The 19,410-nt window shown below is 44.4% G+C and overlaps 1 protein-coding gene across 1 annotated transcript; it reads left to right on the top strand.

Annotated features, from left to right (window-relative positions):
• The first annotated feature begins 953 nt into the window (after window positions 1–953).
• LAMP3 (lysosomal associated membrane protein 3) lies at window positions 954–18,512 on the top strand. The gene is made up of 7 exons (XM_010309762.2): window positions 954–1,099; window positions 1,405–1,623; window positions 5,989–6,779; window positions 8,102–8,224; window positions 11,643–11,700; window positions 12,759–12,926; window positions 16,551–18,512. Exons 2-7 carry the CDS (start codon window positions 1,578–1,580, stop codon window positions 16,688–16,690), a joined length of 1,326 nt encoding a protein of 441 aa, XP_010308064.2. The 5' UTR covers window positions 954–1,099; window positions 1,405–1,577; the 3' UTR covers window positions 16,691–18,512.
• Window positions 18,513–19,410: the final 898 nt, after the last annotated feature.

The raw sequence follows: 19,410 nt of genomic DNA on the forward strand, positions 1-19,410 counted from the left end.
AAGAAAAAAGTGTGCAAATGAACTTTCTGTAATTAGGCCATTCTGACCTGTGTAGAACCACACTTTATTTGAAATTTATAAAAATTCTAACTAGTACAAAACATTGTGGTTGATGTCTCTATATAAAATAACAAGTCAAATGAGCTTTCTTTTTATTCAGAATACATAAGTATCAGTAAAGGCACATCAGCACAGCTGAAAAAATTCCACAGGTCTGTCCAATATAACTTTATTTGTCCAATACACTTGTCACAAAAGGTACAAAGTGGGGGTTTTTCTTTTACCCATTTCCCTTAGACATGTTCCTGAATCCCTGGGACTCGTCGGAGTGTGCACAGGTTCACAGAGACAGTCTAGAGTTGCGTGTGCTAATGCTGCAGCCATAAGGCAAGGAAGTTGTGGGATAACTTTATTATAGTTACCCCCAAGACATCCACATACCTTTGGCTGCCAGTGGTTTATTAGGGAGCAATAATTGACCAAAATGCATGTTGTGGATCATGTGGAAGGGCAAGGAGTTGAAAATGAGAATGTAGAAACACAATGCAAATACAGAGAGCAAAATAAATTGGAAGTCATTTCAGCCGGTATCCAAATTTCTGGGGGTAAACTTCACCTCACTTGAGTTTTGAAGTCATTGACCGTATCATGTTACTGCAATGCAATATTGGTATGAGAAAACGAAGGATTGGGATGACACCAGATCCCAAGTGCAGGGCTTGCTTTGTTTCCGCGCCCCCCCCGCCCCCCCCCCCCGCCCCCCGCCCCAAGCCGGCCCCATGGCAAAGGCCCAGGGCTGGAAATCCAGCCGCACACACGAGTGGGCAGAACGCTCTCCTGTTGCAGATCTCCAGCGTGCAGCTACGCGTGCCGGGACCTGCCTGTGCACCGCCTGTCCCAGCTTGGCGTGGTCTGCAGGAGGCACTTCACGGGACGGAGGTGGGTCGTTGCCATTTGCTGAGGACACAGCACTCATGGTGAGCCACCCCGGCTGATCCACCTTCAACAAGCTCAGTCCTTGGAGTGGGACTGAACCAGCCAGCAGACAGGGACCAGAGCCCGTTTGGGGCTCTGCTCAGCCCTGTTTCGCTTTTAGCAGGTGATGGCTCAAGATCACACCTCTCCCTTCTGTGCCTTAACATAAAAGAAAGAGTTTGGCCCTAAAGAAAGTATTTTTTAAAAGAACACAGGGAAAGTACTGATTTACAGGTTGAGACCCTCCACTGGGGTACAGCTGCAGTCTGCACCAGGTTATCAAAACTGGAGAGAGATGCATGAAGCTCTCTGTGACCTTGCAGAGCCCCAGGTCAGCTGCAGAGCGAGAGCCTGTCCTCTCCCCAGTTAGCCCAGCAGCCCGTTCTGTTTTCACTTTCTTTCCTAACCATCACTTATTTCCTTCTGTAGTGGTTCACAGACGAGAAGCATCAGTCTCCCCGTCTCTCCACCTCCTTTCCAGCCATGTGACTGAGCACTCCCTCCATCAAGTGAAACTTTTCAGTCCCCAGGAAACCTTGAATTCCTTTCCACCCCCTCCACGGTGAGAAGCAGCATCTCTCAAACCTGCAGCTGTGCCGGCCATGGGGAGGAGTGCACAGCAGTTCATCTTGCTAACCTTCGCGTGTGGTGAGTAATGTCCTCCATCATTTCTATCAGAAAAAGGAGATAGACTATGCTAGTTTTGTTTCCTTGCAGTCCGGACAGTACCTAACAGACTGAAAACTTTAAAAAGATTTGTTGCTAACATGAAGGGTGCTTTTAGTAAAGTCCCACTGCTAAGAAATAACTATAACTATGTTTAATTGCAGCTGGTATAGACTTAGTCTGATGTTTTCCTGTGTATTTTCCCTTGCATAAAATCTGACTGTGTGATGGAGTAAGCTCAAAATAGTACTAGAAGCAGGCTTTTTTGGGCTTGCTTTTCTTAATTAAAAATAATTCCCAGACCAGCAGAATTGACTGAGGGTCTTGAGTGAGATAAGCAGTAGAAAAACCAAGGAAGCCTTGCTTGACTCACTCATTTTTCTGCATTGCGAGATGCAGGGCACGATCAGGAAAGCAAAAGTGAGGCGGAGGGCCTGGGGAAGATGGGGGCAGGCTGGGGCTTAGCCCCAACGAGAAACCAGATCAAAGTCACCGTTCAATCCTTAATGCTGCTCTGTGGCAATCTGGGGAGCTACCCTGGTCAAGGACGAGTCCCAGCGTGTTAAGTCATCCCTCAACACCCGCAGCACTACAAATTCTGCCTGGTGAAGAATGACAGAGCGTGATTTAATCCATGTAATGGCTAAAGGTTTGAGCTCGCTGGTGGGGGCGCTGGGTTTCTCTGGTGTGTTTTGCCATCGGCACACAGGGATTGCACAGGTAACAACCCCCGTCTCCCTCCCAGCTCTGCTGGGGCAGGGCGGTGAGCCGGGAAACAGCCCAGGGAGTTGGCCCCAAGCAGCTCCTGCCGTATCTGCTCTGCTGTCCCACTCCCGCTTCGTGGCCAGAGGCTGCTGAAGTAGCCCCAAAATGTGCACATGAAAGGAGAGCAACATCAGACTGAGAGAAGTAACACTAACTCCTCAGTGGTCAGCACGGATCTTTTTGACCAGGAAGAACTTGTCTCCTCAGCTCCTTATCCATTTTTGATTGTTCCTTTAGTAGTTTGTTGTGATGTTTTATTAATGGCACAAAGTCAAGTCTATCTGTGCAGATGGGGAATTAAAAATAATTAAAGTTTAAGGGATATAAAGTCTTAATGGTTGGAGGTTTAAGAAACTGCTCCTGCATTGGAGGGAAACTACGACAGTACCGAAACCTCTTGGAAAATCTTGGTGCTTTTCCAGTTCCTCAAGGACTCAAACCAAAGCAGGCAGAGCTGGCGAGAGTGTTTTCAGTGATTATAGGAGTTGGGTCAGGTTTTTGTGTCCACACAAAATCAGTCAGCTAAATACGAGTTTTTCTTCTGGGCAGCATAAAGCGGAACAAACCTGCTGGGTGGCCGAGCAGCATGAGTGTGTGGTTAGACGAGACGGCAAAAAAATCCCCAGCGAGGGGGTTTTTTTTCACCCACCCCATTACAGGATGGCAGGCAGAGAAATGTCACAGCCAGATCATGGCACTGAGTGCTCCACTTCCCGCTGTAATCCTGGGAGCAGAGCAGTGATGTCCCGCTGCTGGCATTGACTGAACCTCCCTGATCACCAAAGCATGAAATTGGGGTCTCCGGGCTCAGATTGGGGACAGCAAATTTCTGAGAGCTGCCCTGATCCTTTTCTGAGAGTTTTGTTCTGAAGCGTTGCGTGCATGGAGGCTTGCTGGGCAGAAACGCAGCCCTCGGCATTTGTAACGCACAACTTTGAAGCCAAGGTGAGACGAGGGGATTGCAGCTGCTCGCTCCAGGAGGATACACCACAGGGAGCACACATCCCTCAAGCAACATAATGGTCTGTGAAGTTTTGAGCTGGCCTCATGGATAAAAAAAGAAAGATAACAGGGGGATGCAGAGCTGCAATTCTTCATTTTTCTGTGGCGCCTTTTGCCGGCAGAGCCATGAAAAGGGCTGGCGGGGGGAGCTGTGCAGGCGGCTCCTTTGCCGAGCTGTGCCAGGCTCCCCGAGAGGCAATGCTGCAACGCTGAGGGAGCCATGGTGAAGCCTTCCAGGCCTTAGTTGGAGGGTAGGTCAGGCATCTCGTGGGCCACCTGCCCTTTGGCACAGCAGAGGTACTGAACTACCTCCAACAGCCACCCAAGAAGAGCCAAGATCATCAGGTGCAACCAGAGAGCAATCCTGACCCATCCCAGGGAGCTCAGGTGGTCAAATGCCTTTTGAAAAGACGACCCAAGCCAACAAGTTTAGCAGCATGGCCATACCCTGACAGAGGCTCCAAAATCCTTGGGAGAGCCGTGGGAGACTGGAGGAGTGGCCCAGCAGGTCACCTGGTGAGCAGGAGCCATGGGCCACCCCAAAGGCATTTTGGACTTTACCCCTCAGTGACCCTGTCAGGCTGAATGTTTCTCTAATGAAAAATAGATTGAAATGACCTTTTGGGGGAAATGAAGTTTCATTTAAAAGCTATGGGTGGCATCCAAGTGTCAGTGAAATCATGTTTCTCCCACAGCTGTAAGTGTTATCTGGTCACTAATTGAGACCAATCTGTTAACTAAAAACTAAGAATTACTGACTATTTAAGACTTGTGTAAATTTAAATATGTGTTGTTTTGCAGTCCTATAGGGGAAAAAAGAGTGAAAATTGCAACTTCTTCTTTTTTGTTTTTATCATGCCAATACACTTAGATGCAATTACCTATAGCTGATATATGGCAACCGCTCTGATTTTCCACTGGCACGCAGAAGGAGATAACTTATCTGCTTTTCAGTTCCGCCAGGAGATGTGGTAAAGTCTAGGGGAAAGTGAGAAAATGAACTAAAGTATCATATTAATTATGACATTTTTACAGTCCTTCTGATAATATTCACAGAGGGATCTGTGCTGTCATTTTTGAGGCTTTTCAACTGTATCAAGGTACACTTCTTTGATGATAACAGCTACGCTGGCAGTCAAGTGTATTCTGCACAGCACAGAGGTGAAACCCAGGCGGTTTTAGGAACAGGGCGTATACATCTACGTTTCTGCTCTTCTCTAGCATAGCCAATTTTAAGGGAAAATTGTGGTGTGGGTTCAGATCTATAGTTCTGTTCTCATTTCTTTGGTTTTGATCTTGAATTTGATTCAAAACCCGGTAGGTTTTATTATTCTTACTTAGTGTATATGATTTATCCTAAAATGGTGAGATTTTGTGAATGCAGCTATTGTTGCAGATCGCCGTTCATGCTAAGTGAAAATAAATAAATGAAAGGAAGATGAGCTTGTGAGATTTCAGCCATTTCCACTCTGAATGTACCTCTCGCCTTAATTGATGCTAAAATCTGAGTCTCAGCAACCTGCCTGCCACAAACCTCTGACACCAATTAATGAGAAATTTCATGCACATCAAGGAACACATATATGTCAGTAATTTATGATTTCTTTTATCTTGACCTTGTCTTTACAGAGTCTTGTTGCATACTTAAAATCAAAGAGTCAAGCAGAAGAGTTGTGACCTTCACCTATTCTACAATGTACTTTTTCCACTTTTTATTCACTTCATTATTTACAATTTTCTTCACTTCGTTATTTACATTTAGGAGCCAGATATTTTCTTTTCAGTTCTGCAAGGGACATGTTTCTGTAAATGTTATAAGATAGAAACATAATTTTGGTGCTTGACTATTTTTAGATGTGGTCCAAAAAGCCCCTGGATGCTGCATCCTGAAATTTGTTTCTCATTGCTGAAAGGGCATCACTACAGGGCTTGTTTGGGGCATTCCCTTGGGTACCTCCCAGGAGGAAGAACTTGAGGGTTCAAGCTGGCATGGACACATTATCACTATAAATAAATACCTGGAATTTCCCTGTCTCCCAGACTTGTTTCCCAGACTATTCTGAATCACTCTAAGACCACTACGCTGCCTCACTTCCTTCACACAGAAAAAATGTTCCCTTTCCCCATGCTTTGTTGGTAAGTAACCAACCACCCCTTCACTGTAACACTCCGGCATCCGCTGCATCTTTCTTAGATCTCGAGAGTTTTCTTCTAGCAAAACTTGTTGTGCTGCTGCCTGCAAGGGAATTCTTGTGCTGCCTGGGGATTGTGCAAGGTCTGCTCACGCCTCTGTCATCCTCTGGCTTCTTCAGCAGTAAAAGCAGTGTGTGGGGAGCCAGCAGCCAGTGCACTTCCACTGCGATGGGGATATCCAGAGGTGTGAAGACTGGGGGAGTGGTAAAAATTTATGGATAGTCCTACAGCATGTCTGCTTTCACTCTCCTATCATGATTGGAGCCAAATGAGGAATAAATCATATCACCCATTTGATGACAAAATCAATGCAGTTATGTCATGGGTATTAACAGAAATGTTAAACATAAAGGTTTCTAGACTACTGACTGACTTGGTTTTTTGCAGCATTTTCCTCCTGCTTTGCCGAAGTGGCCCTGGGGGTCGAACTGTCTCCAGAAACCACATCCTTCCACCATACAGCTACTTCTGCTCAGCCACTTTCCCTTTATCATTCTTCACCCCATCAAGGCACCACAGTTCCTTCTAACAGCACAGGCTCTCTTAAAACAACACCCACAAGCCATAGAACGACCGTGCAGACAACAGACCAGCGTCAGGTAACAACAGCACCAGGCCAGCACACAGCAGCACAGGCAGGAGCAGCCACCACACAAGTGGCTGGCCAGACACCTCCCACGGTGGTACCCACAACAGCAGCAGACAGCACAACTGCAACCCGTCAGGCTACAACCCAGGCAATGGAAACGGTTACACCTGCAGTGAAGAACACAACCCTAAATCCTATGTCCTCAACCAAGCAAGCCACAACACATGTAAGCACAGAAATGACAGCAGCAGCCACAAACACAACCATAAATCATACGACACCAAGCACACAAATGACAGCTACTGCCATAACCACTACAGCCACCACCATGCAAACTGTAAAGCCCAGCACAGGGTGGGGAAATCAAACAACACCGCCTAAAAGTCCAACAACCACAGCCATGATCAACACAACAACCATTCATCCAGGGACTCCAACAACCATCCCATCTACCACGATGACAGTGAGGCCCACTCCTGCCCCGCGGCCGTCTCCCATCCCCACTGGCATATACACCGTTTCCAATGGGAACAGGACCTGCATCAAAGCGGTCATGGGCTTGCAGCTGATGGCTCAGAATACACAGAAGGTGAGGTGGAAGCACTGCAAGGCTGAGCTTTGTAATGACTGTTTCTTCATTAGCTGGAATTTATTCTTCTTTCAAAGCAATTTTCATAAGTTAGGTTGTATGGCAAAAATAAGGGGTTTGCTACCAGTCTAAGATCTTTTCTGTGCCACAGCATCTCAGCTGCTGTATTTTGGCTTATATGATGATGTCAGTGAGACGTATGGGTGCTTCCTTATTTCAGTGATGCTGGGAGGGCAGGTCAGGCTTCAGTGCTGTTTGTGTTTCCCAGAACAGGAGACTAGTTAAAATCTGAACTGACTTCAGTGAAGGGCTCAACACTGCCAGTTGCAATGAAAGCAAGAAATTGTCAAATCACAGGCTTGGATTCAGAGGTGGGTGGGTACTGACACATGGACATTTTAGGATCACTGGAACTGCCAGGCTGGATCAGAGCGGATCCTGGGGAGCTAGTACCCTCTCCTAGCAGTGATCCACTGTTGTCATAAAACCTGAAGTGGTGATTACATCCCTCAGAATTAAGGTTTTGTAGCCTCCATTAATACAATATGTGGGGTGTCATCCTCAGGCTGTGGAGCTCATACACCTTGAGCCATTCCCATTACAAATCCAAATATTCTTGCTGGGGTCTGAATATTTCTAACATGGGATGAGTATCTCATGTTGGTGAAAGTAATTTTCATCCCTCGTCCTGGCAGAAGCCAGGCAGGGACCGTTATCCCCAACCTCACCAGACCCCAGTGAGGTATTTATTACAAAAGTAAGGTGTGTTTGAGTTAAGGCCGAAGGAGCCGAACTGTGTATTCTGCGCTGCAGAGCTCTCCTTTCAGACTACAGCGTAGGTTGGCTGATGCCAGGGGTGAACTGCGCAGGACAGAATGAGGAGGTTGGGGTCATACAAGGAGCAACACATGTCAAAGCCAATCTAATCTAACCACTGCCTGCCTCCGTCTTGATTGATCCTCTGCCTTCAGGCACAAGTTTCCACTGCTCCCTCTTTTTAAATTACCCCTGGTGCTCATCTGTCCCTGCTCTGAATCATATCAGTTCACCAAATGAGCAGAAAAGGATTATTTTCTGCGAGCTGAACACAGAGGAACAGCTCGGTTCTGTGCCAGACAAGTGCTAGTGCTGGTTTAGAAGCAGGGAATGACCCCGGCAGTCAGCAATTAGGCTGCCGCCACTGCTGGCCTATTCATTTGGCCACACAGCAGCTGTCTGGAAAAAACCCCACCCAAAAACCAGCCGTAAATCTCTGTGTGTTTCTTATCAAGTTTCCCCCCTCATCTTCATCAGCAGGCCTGCAATGTCTCTTCTCTCCACAGAAGCAGATGGAGTACATGGCTGTCAACCCCAATGCGACGGAGACATCTGGAAGCTGTGGGACGGTGCAGTCTGAGCTGAACATAACTTTCAGTGGAGGGTTTATAAACTTCACCTTTGTTAAGGTAATTGTCACAGAGGGAAGGAGTGTTTAAGATTGGGGAGCTGGAACTTAGGCTGCCTTTGATCCAGCTCGTGCTGTGAGAAAAGGCATTTCATCCATCTCTATGCTAGTTTTCCACCTGTATATAAGGCACTATTACCCTTGTCCTTCCCAAGAGGCAAGAACCATAGAACCATGGATTAATTCAGGTTGGAAAAGACCTTTGGAGGGCACCTGGTCCAATCCCCTGCTCAGAGCAGGGCTAACTTCAACGTTAAATCACATCTTGTCTATCTGAACTTTGAATTTGGAAAGGTTCATATGTAGAATGAAGGGTAAGTACAGTGCCTTGCCATCCTTTGAAAGAAAGTGCTAGAGAACAGTGTTAAAGCTGCCAATCTAGCAGCACAAAGTCTAGAAACAGCCTCAAGCAAAATCTGCCTCTCACTTTTCCATAGGTAAAAATCCAGTGGGAGGGAAGGCTGGGTCTGCTGTTTGCATTGGAATGAGGCAGAGGGAAGGGGTTGGGGACTGGTGTCCCTGCGCAGGAACAAGGGGTGCGTGCCGGGAGCTCTGACTCACACTATCAAGTTACTCTTATGAAATGGTGTCTCAGGGGCCATGTGAACGCAAGTGAGGTTAGTCATTTGTTTCCCGTAAACGCCAAGTATCCCAACTGCCCAGCCAAAAGCCAGCTGTAGTTGTTAAATCCAAAGGGCAGCCTGTGCAGTTGTACGGAGCCATGGCCCACCCACAGCTGAAGGTGCCTAATGTCATCTAATTTTTGAGTGGAAAATTCCAAACAACTGAACTGCAACAATACTGTAGATAAGTGCCCTTAAAATGCACCAGACTAGGGAGATTTATAAATACACACAAAAAATTGGGCAAGAGAGAGGCCCATGCTTACATAGTGGAAAAATGCGTTTTCTTTTTGACGTTGTGTCTATTGATACCATGCTCCCTGCTGGGATCGCATCATACGTGGACGAGGCTTTAACATAAGCTACCAAGAACGCTGCTGATATTATAACCACAGGAGAAAGTTGCTGAGTGCAGCCATCCTCTCGCTTCCTCAGGCATTTGCACCATTCACACATTTTGGGAGGCAGCAGGCAGTACTATTTAACTGAAAGCTAGTAAGGGCTGGATGGTGATGCCAGCAGGGCTAAAGACAGAAGTTAGGGCTGTGCACAAAGTCATTAATGGGCAGGGAGGAATACGGCATGGGTTGGATCCCATCAAATGCTGTAGGATGCATTAAGGCCATATCCTGGAGCTCCACAGCAGTTCAGAGCTGTATCTGGCCATCACTGCTGATCTGTGTCCTTCAAGTAATCAAGCCAAAATGTCAGTGTTGCAGCCTGGTTCAAAGCTCAAATTAGCGACAATTAAGAAAAGTACAAATCAGTTGTCATTTTCCATTCAGCTGGGGGCTGGCAGGTCCTTGGAAGTTCAATACATTTCCATAGAATGTCCAAGAGGGGATGGCAAATTATACCCCACTGGAGTCATTAATGCTTGAGCAGAGAAAAGATTTCAATTAATAATCATCTTGATTTTAGAAAGTTTTCTAAAAGCTATAGAGAAAAAGTGAGTTAAAAAATCAAGGAGCTGTTTTAAAACAAAGGATCAGTTCAGACCGTGAGTGTTTGCTTTAACTGTACGCTTCCTGCAACAAGGGGAGCTTTTTCTGTGTTACAAGGATCCTTAGAAACAGTCTGGTGATTCAAGTACCCATGAAAGCCCCAGCTTGTGGCAGTGCTAAGGAGAGTGACGTGAACCTTTAGGAGGTACTTGACCTATCTTGCACTGAAAAAGGTGGTTATTGGCAGAGCATTAGACAGTCTGCCCTTCGCTTAAAGATAAGCCTCAAGAGAATAGCAGGGCTTGGCTTAGACCTCTTTGAAATTCAAGTTAATGAGAAATCATTTTGCCGCTGCTTTTTATATCGTTGGCCTCCACAGCCTCTCTAACTGCTTCGAACCAGGAGTGCTCCAGCGGTGGCACTTCTGATTTTCACCGGTGAAAAAGGAGCTGGGTCAGGCCCCAGGGCTGCAGTGCTGGTGCAGGGTAGCAGGAGGTGAGCGGCTGGCTCAGTACTCACCACTGCCAGCTGCTTTTTGCAAAGAGCTTGAAAAAAGGAAGTTTTGTAACCAACCCACAAGACGTAAAGTAGGAGCAGGTGTTTTCCCCAAGCAAAGTTATTAACTGTGGCCAAACAGAACATAGCGCTGCCACCAAAACAATGGTAATATTTGGCCTATTTATGTCTTTAAGTGAGAATAATCCTCAGACCTCTCTGCTGGTTTATTTCTTTATTAAACTTTCCCAATCCATCCCACCAGCTTTTAAACTGCATAACGTTAATGCTGGATGCACAGGAGACATTCACATCTGCTGCTGTTTATCCACCAGTCCCTGTGTACTCACTGCTGGAATCAAAATGAATAGTAGGGCTGCTACATAAAGACTCACAGAGAAGGTCCTAGGGCTGGCTCTCGCTGTGTGACAGTCCAGGGGAGGACAGCATTCAGGTTGCACCAGGGGTTTAGGGCACATGGAGGCAGGACACTTGGCTGGAAATTTTGCTCTCTGCTGTTGTACCATCCATGTCAGCAGTCTGTAGGCACACGAAAAAAAGCCAGCCAGCACCAATGGTGTCAGAAGGGTGGAAAGAACGTTATTTCTCCCCTATGCAGACACATCCAGGTTGCTGTTTCCTCATTCGTAGTGGCTGCTGTTGGCAAACAAAATAGGAAATGAGTGGTACTAGCATGAGATGAGCTCCCAGGTCTCAGCTTGTTGCTGACCTCTTCCAGTTCAAAATGATGAACCCAGAAGCACGGCTGCTTTCTGCAGTTCGCTCACGCAAAGGGCATCTGTGCATAAAGTCCTGAGTACTTCTAAAGGTGTCGGCTGAGGTCCTGCAAGCAGTCAGACAGCAGGTCAGCACAGGTTAATTGAGTGCAGGATTACTCAGGAGAGCACTGTAGGGACTCTTAGTGAAAGCAGAAGAGGTGAATAAAAGTAACATCGCCTAATCACATGCCTGTTAATTTGTGCAATGTATAATATTTGCTTAACTCCCTCCTACTTTTGGTTACCACAAGTATCACAGAAATGTCTAGCTTGAGCAGTGTGTGCAAAAATCACACCTGCATGGTCCGGTTTCACTGAACTGAGTAGAATTTGTGATGTAGCTGAGATTGCCGCATTGCACCAGCGTCTCAGCTATTGGAAAGAGTGATCTGGAAAAGAAAAAGCAATACATCCAAGCAAGTTGGTACTTGGGTCTTGAAGGTGATGCTTTAAAATGTTTGGTTGGGGTTTTTTTGAGAATTCTTTGTGACCATTTTGCTGTGGTGAACTGTTCTGGTTTTTTTTTTTTTTACAAATATGAGGATGTATTACAAATAAAGTTGTATCTGCTTTTGCAGCAAGCTCCAACGTACTATGTCAGCAAAATTGAGGCTAGATTACAGTTATCTTCTGAAGGTCAGTAATTTTACACTGTCTTAATTTCATATCAAACTGTTCTAGGGGTGGGATAGGCTTTCATATCTTTAAAACACTGGATTTTGCAGATTATGTATTTCACCAGGTTTTCAATGTGTCATTCACCTAAATCTTATGGTGTGAAAATGGAAGAGAAGGGACTGGGCTGCAGTTTCATCAGAATTGTTCAATTCTCATTTCGTCCCCAAAATATTTCCCTGCCTTTCACTACTCTTTCAGAAAGGAGATCACTTCAAACCTAAATTAAGATACAAAACAGTCCTCAAGGTTTTTTATCTGCAACCATACAAAAATGCTGTGACTCCAGTTCAGTTGCATGCATCTTTCCAATCTAATAAGCAAAGTAAATGAATACAGTATCTGGATCACAGAAGTGCAGAGCTGGATCTGGATTTCAAATACACCAATACGGAAAGGAGGTGTGTCTGATATTTTCCTTTGGCAAAAATAAGAACTGGACCCAGGCGGAGGTTCTTTAGACCTTGTCTGTGCTCTTCGCAGGCAATTGGATTTTCTTCTTCTTACATAGCCCTGCTTCTCGCCATTTGAACAGTCAGGAGCTGCCCCGATGCTAGGAGTGCTTGAGCTTGAGCCATACTTCCAGTAAAGTATTGTGACACTGAAATATGTTTAAAAACATATTTAATACATAAAGCAATACAGACTAGATATTTGAAATTCCCATGCTAGAGATAGTATCTCTGTTTTGTCTGGCAATAGCCATGCTGGCTCCTGTGAGAGTCCTAACCCCCTCTTGCAGACTCAAGTTGTTAAAATATGATTTGAAGAAGCATCTGAAATCTTAGCCACTTTTTCAGACTCCAGCTCAGCTGAGTTGCCCATTGATAATTAAAGCACTCATTTCAACAAGGAAGAAATGTAACTGATACATTATGGTGAAAATATTCATGCTTTAGTCACATCTGTGACTGCTGCCCTGCCAGAGCACCAGGGATCCTCCATTTTATCTCAGAAAGATGTTGGTGCCAACAGAGTTAGTGTGGATTCTCATTTGTCTCTCTCTTTATGGCCTCCAGGCATGCTTTACTATGCAGCCATAGATAAGAAGCTGTTTACAACAAAGCTGGGGAATTCCTTTAAGTGTGCCAGCAAGCAAACCTTTGGCTTGGAGAAGAACTTCCAGCTACTCTTTGTTAATACACAGCTGCAGGCATTTGATATTGTCGGTAACCAGTTTGGAAAAGGTAAGTAGGATACTTTTCCCACCCTTCTGAGATCTACATGTCAGCACTCTGGTAGCCTGAGGTATCTCCTTCTGCTAGATTATACACATGGTGATCCTATTACACCCATAGCACAATCACAGCTTTGCAACGGCTGCCAAACACCATAACCTGCCCACTGCTGTATTCTCACCCTTCTCTGAGTCATTGTCAACACAGCGCTAATACCTATGGAAGATGGAAAAGTATGTCTCCCTTCTACATTCAATACCTTCTGTTTCACCTTCTCATTAAAAACATTGAACTCTGCAGCCACCATTTTATTCTTCACCCATTTTCTCCCAGAGCAAGCGGAGGTGTGTTCACCACCATTGCATTGCCCAAAGCCCTAATATGTACAGTTCAGTTCAAGGTCACTGTTCTCGATATAGTCAGATTTTAACTATTTTGAAAGGCTCTTGACACTCATGATGTCCCACAGCTGCAGCAGCAAAACTGCCAACTAATAAGGGATATTTGTGAATGCAGGATGATACTTTCAGAACAGCTGTGTCTAGACATGATGAAATGCACTCCTGAGGAAGAGCACAGTTGGCACGCTCCCTAGTTTCAAAATTAAATGTGATGCTCATCTCTGCAATTTGTCTTGAGTACAGCCACAAAGAGGTAACTAAGTAGCTTAGGAAAAGACAGAAACAGACCAGTACTGACTCCCCTGGTCCCTGGATTACCCACACTGGCAGAATGTATTTGGGGACATCACCTGGGGTTCCTTCCACAGGGAAATGAGATGTCACCATCCTTGTTTCTTGTCCAGTGATGCAGCTAGGACCTGGCCAGGGTGTGGGGTCCAGGACTGCTAGGTGCACCAGGAAACTCTCATGTCCCACAGTATGGACACCCTCATGGCCTATTGCCTAACCTCTTGAAAGATCCTACAAAAAGCAGAGAGGTGGACTAGAGAGGTGGACTAGATGGTACCCTGTGGTTTCTTTCAAATTGTGTGTTTCTGTGACTTCCTCTCAGGGTGTTTCCATACAAGAACTCAGGTGGACAGATAGGCTCATCAGCTCTCCAGCCCTTCATATGTGCTAAGAAACCATTCCCTTCTTCAGACATTTGACTTTCTGCATGCTTACAAAATATTGCCTCTGTATTCTTCCTTTTACTTTAGATCTGTCTTTTGACTCAGTTTGGCACTGATTCTTCTTTTGTTAGTTCACCATTTTGGCTACCTTTCTTATTCTAAAGGGAATATAATGGGAAACAACATTTGGGGCTTTTTTAAGACATGGAATTTTTTTTGCATATTTTTCTTTAAATTCTTAAAAGTCACACTGAGAATCCAATCTATGGGGTTTTTTTTTTTGGTTTTTTTTTTTCATGGGATAAAACTGAGCTGGAACAACTCATGGGATCCCATCTGGTCCCCACATTCCCATTCGAATTTGTACAATGAGTGAGTTCAGTTATGGCTTTTGGTATGGCCTCACCACTAGCAGAGACAGAGCTTAGAAAGAATCTGTCTCTCGTCAAGGTCAGGCTTATCTCTGCTAATCAATATCAGATAGAAAATTAAATTAGTTTTGCTCTTAATCAAAGGGCTGAGAAAGCAACTACCACCTCTGAAATAATTCCCCAGTGGCCATGAGATAGTTATGAAACTGTTACGTACCTCTCTCTGTATGCAGATTTTGAAAGATAAAATCCCCAGTGACGGAGTGACTCTACACACATCACCAGCCTCCTCCCCTTGGGTTTCTCGAGACTGGTAGTTTCACTTCTGTTGCTCTTGATTTGCTTATCTTTAAAAGGGGAAGAAAAAGAAAACGCTAATAATCATTGGTTTCAAGTTCCTTACAATTTTGTACAGACTGCAGCAGTGCTACATCAATAGCTTGGCCTGTTTGAGTCTGGAAAGCTGTAAAAGCGTCTTCTGAACTGCACTTCAGTATATCAGAAACAATTCTCAGAGTTCATAACCCAGGGCTTCGTCAAAGCAAAATGGCTAATTCAAACATCTCTGGCTTTTGCAATACTCAAATGCAAATACTTTTCAGCTCACTGCAATTACATTAACCCAGCAAAGCTTTTAAAAGGCAGCATCTAGTAGGATGCTGATGCCTTTGGCTTTGTGGCATTGCATCACGTGAAATGACCATCTGGATCAGAGGAGAAGAGGATCAGATTGTGGGGAGAGCCATGTGGAGGCTCTGGAGCTGTGACATGATGTCATGAATTCCACATGCTCCCTGGGCTAACTGCCCACTGTTGCCATAAAGATTCCCACTGGGAAAAGCCCAAGCTAAGCTACAGTCTGTGCCAGCATAGTCATCAGAATTAGAAAATAACAACAGAGGCTTTTGTCTTACTGTTGAAATCTGCCTGGGAATAGTCAGGGGCAGAGGGTGTTGGATCTTCCTCACACCCTGCGTATAAACTGGATTGATTCACTGCTGAGTTGGGATATACTGTGGGGTTTAGCTGATCAAGCTGCCCTGCTTAGAGGATACCCTGCTACTCAGGTGCCACTCAAAGCATCGTGCTAGAGGTCAGTCTTTCCCTGAAGCCCACGGAAGCACCATTCCTACAGATCAGATGGAAGATGTAGGTCTGATCTGGTTCTGGGATAACACATTAGTGATCATTCCCAGACCCTGCCTTCACTCCCTTGCATTGTGAATTTGAGAATGATCCTGCCATTGTTACTTGGGTAAACATTCCATTTCTGTCAGTGATCTAGATGGAGCAGTCTCTCCTTAGAAAAGCCACCAATTTACCCCAGTCTGGAAGTTCATTTTTAAGTAATGAGTTTCCATTTAATCAGAGGATGACTTGGGTATTCATTTGGGTAGGGACTAGCTGAGGAAGTCAGGATTTGCCCCCTCTGTAGCTAAAAGATATGTTTGGGATGATGTATCTTTGAATGGTTCTTAAAAGATATTATTTGTGTCAAAACCTTTTCTGAAATCATCGTATGTACAATAAAATTACAATGGTACTGCTAAAGCAATGCCCTGGACTAAGTCCAAGGCATCTGCCTTCCTAATCTCTTGATGCTGTGAGTTAGCCACAAATATCCACAAATATTCCAAATTAAACCCAGAGGACAATTAGAATTTGATTTTTCTTAAGAAACACTGACTTAACTAGGATCCTTGCTGCACTAATGATTTGCTGGACTATGGGCTCCCTTCTCTGGCCTGATCCTTTTTACTGGGCAGAATCAATTAGATACCACATAGGAGCAGTTTTTGTCCATGCAGGGTGTGTATTGCTCTTATAGACTTGCACTTTGTAGTGTGATGCTCCACACGTGCTATCAGCAAGAAAGCCTCCTGCCGTGCATGTACTTATCTTGATGGTAAAACAGTTCCTGTGGACATGAAAGAGCAGAGTCATTCTCCAGTGAAGCACGTAGCTATTTCAAAAGGGGCAAGTATTGTTTTTATGATATAAGATTCACCACAGATAAAAATGTTTTAAGTATAGCTGAGGAAAAAGAAGGGGGGAAAAAAAACCCCAAAACCCCAAGGTTTTGAGAACTTCTGGCTTGTATTTGCTAACTTTTCTGCAATACAGATGTATAGTCTAGGAGTATGGTGTTCTGCTATAACACATTCTCTGATCTCCTTTTATTTTCAGAAGAAGAATGTTTTCTTGATAAAAACGGCAAAGTAGCTCCCATCGCGGTGGGCCTGAGTATCCTGGGATTGTTTGTCATTGTGTTTGTCACATTCCTGATTTCCAGAAGAAAGCCGCATAGAGGATACCAACGTATCTGAGGTGCCCTTGAACTTCCAAATGTGTATAGCAAGTAGAGAAGTCACAGGAGTTTTAGCCTCTACCTGGCAATCTCACTGCCCTGAAGCCATATTTTTAAAAGTGGGATGACACCATGTGTTTAAAGTTAATGAATATTTCTGGAAGTGATTTCTTTAAGGTAGGGAGGAGAGAACTCACACCATCTACTTTAGGTTATCTTAGCATCTAATTTAAATGTAGTCCACAGGACCAAAGTGAGGAGCCTAAATTCTTTATATTATCAACAAAGGAGGCAATTGAGACCACCTAAGTCAGATGTCTAAAAATAGCTTAAAGCGGGCAGTATCCCTTTCTGCCAGAAAATCCAACAGGTTTCTTAAAGATGGCATTTAGATCTATTAAAATAGGTGATTCCAGTGATATGACTTTCAAGTGAATAAAGCAGAGTTCCACAGCTACAGAAAACCCTGTTAAATCAGAGCTCGGTGGAAGCCTTGTGGGAACACTGTGTATGCTGAAGTCTCAGGGAAGTGTAAGCGTGACTTCCATTCATAAGCAAGTTTTTACCAGTCCTGTAAATATCAGGCTTACATTTCATAAGTTCTTGGTTTTCCCACTAGGCCCTTCAGAAGAACACAGTGGTAATATGTGTGTCTCATTCTGGAGGCAGTATTTTTAGAAAATTGTCTAGTTCCCAGTGATGGTATATGCAAATAAGAGAAGATTACCCAGCTGAGGTCACACAGGGTCTGCCTGACCAGTATGTGCCAAAATGATCACTTGTCATTGCTTGTCTCAGCCCTGCTGCAAAGATGTCTGAGCTTCTTGCCAATAATTCTTGAAATGCAGCCTCATAAAGCACAGCACATTAGAGCAATATTACATTGGTAAGTTTATCCTGAAGTGTTATGCTGCAAACTGCACAATTCAGGAGCCGATTGACAGGCAGCTGAGCTGTCTATGCAGCAGAACTGGGCAGGCGTTTGGAGGCAGTAACTCCATGCAGCTGCCACACCAGTCCAAGCCATCCCACTTGTCAATTGGCGCTTGAGGCACAGCATCCCTTTGCCACATGCTTGTAACACAACGTGGAGAAAGCTAACACGAGGGTCTGAAAGCACCGTGACACACGGGCTGGTGCAAAGGATGGCAGTGTGATAGATGGGGACTGGGGTGAGTTTGCTTGATAAATTCAAGGACCTTAATATTTCATGGTCTTGTGAGAGTTCATGAATCACCTACTTCCTATTCAGACACGGATCTGTTACACAACTGCTGCCAAACTCAGTAACTGTCCCTCTACTGAGATGGCAGCACTGTGATCTCTCTTAGTCCAGGAAGATACCACACTCAGATCCCCTGACAATGCCAGGGACTAAGTGGCCACAATTGTGGCAGACCTGCACAAGGTCCGTGAGCGAATGGAAATCCACTGACGCTTTACGCTCAAGGCTTCTGTGGGAAATAAAAACTTGCACAGGCCTTGGACAAACTCTCTGCCCAAAAGTGAATTCCATCCAGTGTGTTTACAGCTGAGCAGCTGGATTTTCATATGGAAATAATTTGGACTTGCTTTAAAGCACACTAATTGATACACTCTGTAGTCTGTTTCCTGCTAAGCCAATGATGAAGGCATGAAAGTAGTAATTGCTTTTGAAATTAAGTTCAGCTCATGTTCTTTATTGTAACAAGGAAAATCGCCTTGTCACAGAAGATTTACAAAGCTAAACATATGTACAAATGTGCACAAACATACACACACGTGCACACACCACACCATCTGCAGCAAATGCCATCAAAATGATAAGAAATTATATATACAAACATTTACAAAAGAGAAAATAATATTAAATAAGAGCACACTTCCCCCTTTGGAGTTAGGGTACTGGCTTAAATTTTACCAATAAAAGTTTTGCCTGGAAAAGGACTGAGGAATGGCACCCATTAAACAAAAGAAAAACTGAAGTCATCTGCAAAAATTCCTTGTTGTTCATTTAATCTGGAACTAAACAAAACAGAAATGCTGGGAGCTAACTTAATTTCCACTAATAATTTGAGCCATAATGGCTCAAATCCTGAGCCATTATTAATGGTGATGGAACCTCACTGGATTTTCACTGGGTAAAACTGATGATAATATCTTGTGAGTTTAATTTCCCTTAAGTATTTTTAAAATAGTTCTGATATTTTACTATTATTTAACCATCGAGAGTATACTTATTTAAATTAAGAAAGAAAAGAAATCCTTCCTTTCCTTGAATTACTAGAAGATGCTGGTGTCAAGCAGGAAACACGGTCATACTGTTCCATAATTGGCATAATACATAGCTGTGAAAGTAATTAACGATCTCCAGAAATGTTCCCTTTGAGTCTGAATGAACCAATAAATAAGAAAGACAAAGACAATTTTGAAGCACTCTTGCACTTGGAGAAACATAAAACAGAAGTCAGAACCAGCTGCGAGCAAGGGAGGCAGTTGAACGTGATTAGAACGTAAAGTAGCACAAGAAACAGAGTACCAAACCTTCAAACCTTTAATACAGATACAGTGATTTGAACTGTATTCAATTGAATCCTCAAATTGAAACTTGAGTATTTCAATTATTGGTTTGCAGAAGGCTCCAGCACTGTTAAGATTGCTTAGTGAACTTTATCCAGCTTATTTTCACCCTTCTTCCTCTGCCCCTGGTTAGTGGACAAGCAGCCTACGGAACTTGGGCATTGTTCAGGCTCTTCGCTT

Source organism: Balearica regulorum, chromosome 9 (genome assembly GCF_011004875.1).
Source record: "Balearica regulorum gibbericeps isolate bBalReg1 chromosome 9, bBalReg1.pri, whole genome shotgun sequence".
Classification (NCBI taxonomy): domain Eukaryota; kingdom Metazoa; phylum Chordata; class Aves; order Gruiformes; family Gruidae; genus Balearica; species Balearica regulorum.

Coding starts and splice junctions, on each gene's coding strand:
- LAMP3 (XM_010309762.2), top strand. CDS start 1,578: ATGGGGAGGAGTGCACAGCAGTTCATCTTGCTAACCTTCGCGTGTG. Junction 8,225..11,642: donor TAAACTTCACCTTTGTTAAG/GTAATTGTCACA, acceptor CTGCTTTTGCAG/CAAGCTCCAACGTACTATGT. Junction 11,701..12,758: donor ATTACAGTTATCTTCTGAAG/GTCAGTAATTTT, acceptor TATGGCCTCCAG/GCATGCTTTACTATGCAGCC.